This window comes from Echinops telfairi, unplaced genomic scaffold (genome assembly GCF_000313985.2).
Source record: "Echinops telfairi isolate 266 unplaced genomic scaffold, ASM31398v2 ScPeMD7_23;HRSCAF=83, whole genome shotgun sequence".
Taxonomy (NCBI): Eukaryota; Metazoa; Chordata; class Mammalia; order Afrosoricida; family Tenrecidae; genus Echinops; species Echinops telfairi.
Genome location: NW_022103920.1, coordinates 24,687,104 through 24,690,718, shown reverse-complemented (window position 1 = coordinate 24,690,718; position 3,615 = coordinate 24,687,104). Strand labels below are relative to the sequence as shown.

Here is a 3,615-nt window from a genome sequence, read left to right as displayed (position 1 = left end):
GGCCTGCGACCCGAAGGAGCACATGTACCATGTGACAACTCTAAAAATAAGTGTGCTGCTGTGTCCAGTGCGTATGCATTGTCCATCTAGGTGGGGGCTCTTCAAGGGGCAGACAAAAACATACTGTGTTTTCTTAAGGGTGATTATCACGATCTGCATCACCAGTTCCAGAGAACACAGAGCTCAAGGAAGGCCCTGCCCCGGCAGCAGCAACGGATCTGAGCTTACTCCGAATTCCCTCTGGCTCCACTCCTGTTCGCTTCATGTTGTTTTTAGTACAAATGCACAATAAACAAACAAAGTTAGGAAGCATTTAAATCAACAGGAAATCTGGGCTGTGGAGATCATCTCAACAACTACGAGACAAAGAGCCAGATACGGAGGCTGTCCTGGACTTGAACCTCTGTTTCTATCCAGGAAAGTCTTACTGAGCGGACAGCGAGCCAACTACCCTCTATGCCCCTACAGTGGAAGACATGGATCCTCACATTCGCCGTGACTCAAGTCGAAGAGAAATGAAAGAAAAGACATGGTCCTCTAGCATGCCCCCTGCCCCCCCAGCCAAGAGAAAACTGCAGTCGAACATTCACGCTCATTTGGGAGATGAGCTTGCTTTGAAGCAAGCGAGATGGCTAAATTCAAGCCCCCAGTTATTACACATCTAAATTTCGTCCCCATTGGAGAAGAGCACTGGTACCTGGCTATGGTGCCCTTAGGTGAGAACACAGAAGGAGCTTGTATACTTTGTAATGTTATGGTTAATAATCAAACTCTAAATGAAGTAAGATTGGTGAGTTCGTTCGATCTTCTCAACAACACAAGGAAGCAGGTAATCCCCCCACACGCCCCTGACATATCATACAATTTAACTGTCCAATCATATTAAGATCTGTGTCATCCTCACAAATAATCGATTTCAGAACATTTTCTTCTCATACTCACTGTGGTTACCTCCCCATTTTCCCCAAGCCACCCCCGCCATGTCCCCTGGGTAATTACAATCCAGTAATGGTCTCTATAGACCTATCTTTCCTGGATTTTGTATCCAGAAAATCATACAGAGCACAGACAGGAAGCAACCAAGCAAACAAACAAACAAAAGTCCCAACAATGACTAGACAAAACATTTAAAAAACCTCCATTAAAAAGAATTCAGAAAATATTACAACTTTAAAATGGGTCACAAAGGGAGCTCAAATGATAAAGCCTTACACTTTAGCTTCATGATATGGGGCCAGTTAATTTTACCAGCCCCACTTTACAAGTTATGAAACCAAGACTTAGGGAGATTAAGTAAACCATGGAATGCAATGGTAAGAATAAGCAATAGTGGAAGGATTTGAACCAATGTCTTTCTAACTAGAAAGTTCATGCCTTTAATGACACAGCAAGTTCTAATTCTTAAATAAGGAGCACAATTTGGGGTGGAGGAAGTTAGCCCTAAAAGTTATAAAAAATTATCAATTCAAAAAAGAAATTTAGTATTTATCAAGTAACTTCCCTGTAAATGAGAAACTTCACAGCTGTTCAGCCAAATGACTTCTCAGATACCCTCAAATGAATCTGGTGAAATGTAGGGGAAATGAAACACAGGGAAAGAAAGCAGGGCATGGAGTTATTTGTGGCATTTCTCCAGAAGGCACTGCATCATGGGTAACTGAACCACAGATGTAACTTTCCAGCACAGAGAAAAATCAGAGGCCAACGTTTGGGATGGTTGTTTTCAATGTGGGCCCCTCTACTGTGCTCTCTCCCTCAGAACTCAGAGCGCTTACCTCTCTCTGAAAAAAGTTCCAAGCATGGGTCAGCCATCGGTATCTAGGTACACCATAATTTGTCATTCTTGCTTTCAAAGTGACCATATCTGACCACTGCACGGGAACCTGGAGATAAAAAGCATAATGTCAACAACTGTAGTGTGCACACATGCACAAACACGTGTGCTTAAAACGTGTTGCAACTGACAGATATTATTATCAGTGTGTATTTGTGACCTAAGTTACACTTGGGGTTACCAAATACTTACTGACTGTGGTAGTTACATAATCCGGTGTCAATTTGAGACTTGATAGGATTAAGAGTGAAGGGGTGGGGTCTACTCTGTCAATTGGATCAGATCCAATCGGGCCTCTGTGTGGGCATGGCTTTCTCCTGAGAATTCTGGGAATTCCTGGATTTTCCTCCCTGGAGGCAGGAGACACATTCTTACTCTGCTGACTTCCTTGGAGATGCTCAACTAGCAAGACAGAGGCTGACCCCCTGCAAGACATCCTTGAGGAGAAGCCACATGGAACTACCCTGATGCAGCCCTGGGTGCTGGAAAAGCCACGTAGAGACCCCTGCCAGCGCTGAGATGCTTACAACGCCACTGTACCCAGAAGACTTCCATCTCACTGGCCTGTGACCTTCTTACATTCGGCTCATTGCATGTGTTTCATGAGTCAGAAAAGGACTTTATATGGTATCAGACATATGGGCTAATAGACTTATGGACTTGATCTGGACTGGGCTGGGATGTTTCCTCAATATTTAATGGCTCTTGAATATAAACCTCTTTCATATTCACATATGCATGTTTATGAATTTGTTTCTCTAGTGTACCCGGCCTAACACACTGACAAACTCTAAATGCAGTGTTTGTACTAAATGATGAGGTATTTGGTACAAAATAAAATAATGAAAACCTATCTCAGTACCAGTAACAAGGAAACTCCAAAACCAGTAGATTTATATCCCAGAATGTCCCTGAAAACCACTCCTAAGCAATGATCCCTTGAGAGAGATGACCTTTGGTTTGATTTCATACTGCTACCACGTTGTTCTTTGAAGTGCTTTGTGACAGTGCTACTAAAATGAAGGGAGATGGTTGGCTCGAGCCAGGCCTCACATCCTGGGGTAATTTTGTAAACACCTTTCACAAATTGGATTTAGGAAGCATGCTAAAATTTTAGAGAGAACCACTTTCGACTGTAAGCATTTTGGGTGCCTTTAATTTCAAGTCAGCCAGCACCACATCCATTAGCATGTTTGATCATGTCAGACTTTCCCAGAAGCAGCTGGCAAGAGCAGGGATCAGCATGTCACACTGTGTTGCATCCAGGGGGCCAGAGCAGGAAATAAGGTATGCAATTCCTAGCCTCACCACATTGGTGGCGTTAAAGCAACTCTTTGGAAATTGGACACACATCCCTACGTGCTTCATGGTGTCCGAGAGACCTGCCTTAGTAAGACAAACATAGCATTTAGCAAGTGAAGAAAGGTTCTTTGCGAGGAGGAAAAAAGGAGGAAGGGGAGAGGTGAGTCAGCACAGCACAGACAGAACTTGAGACCAGCACTGCTCTGCGGTCTTCTACAGGCCGTCCTATCAATAGACTCCAAAAACAGTCACTGCCATCGAGTTAATTCCAACTCGCGGCGACCTGACAGGACAGGGTAGACCTGTCCTTGTGGGTTTCTGAGACGGCAATGCTTTCTGGAACTATAAACCGCCCCCTTCCTCTCCCGAGGAGAGGCTCGTGCTTTCAAACTGCTGATCTTGCAGTTAGCAGCCTAACATGTACAGACTCAGCCACCAGGCTCGGCCTAGCAATAGAAGTCATTTTTGGTGGGGTTTTT

General features: G+C 44.1%; 1 protein-coding gene across 1 annotated transcript in view; it reads right to left on the bottom strand.

Annotated features, from left to right (window-relative positions):
* The window catches only part of TSPAN12 (tetraspanin 12), a 66,195-nt gene that overhangs the window by 14,277 nt on the left and 48,303 nt on the right, over window positions 1-3,615 (bottom strand). Inside the window, exon 6 of the mRNA XM_004707772.2 lies at window positions 1,776-1,883. Coding sequence (XP_004707829.1) covers window positions 1,776-1,883 — 108 coding nt within the window. The remainder of the gene's footprint in view (window positions 1-1,775; window positions 1,884-3,615) is intronic.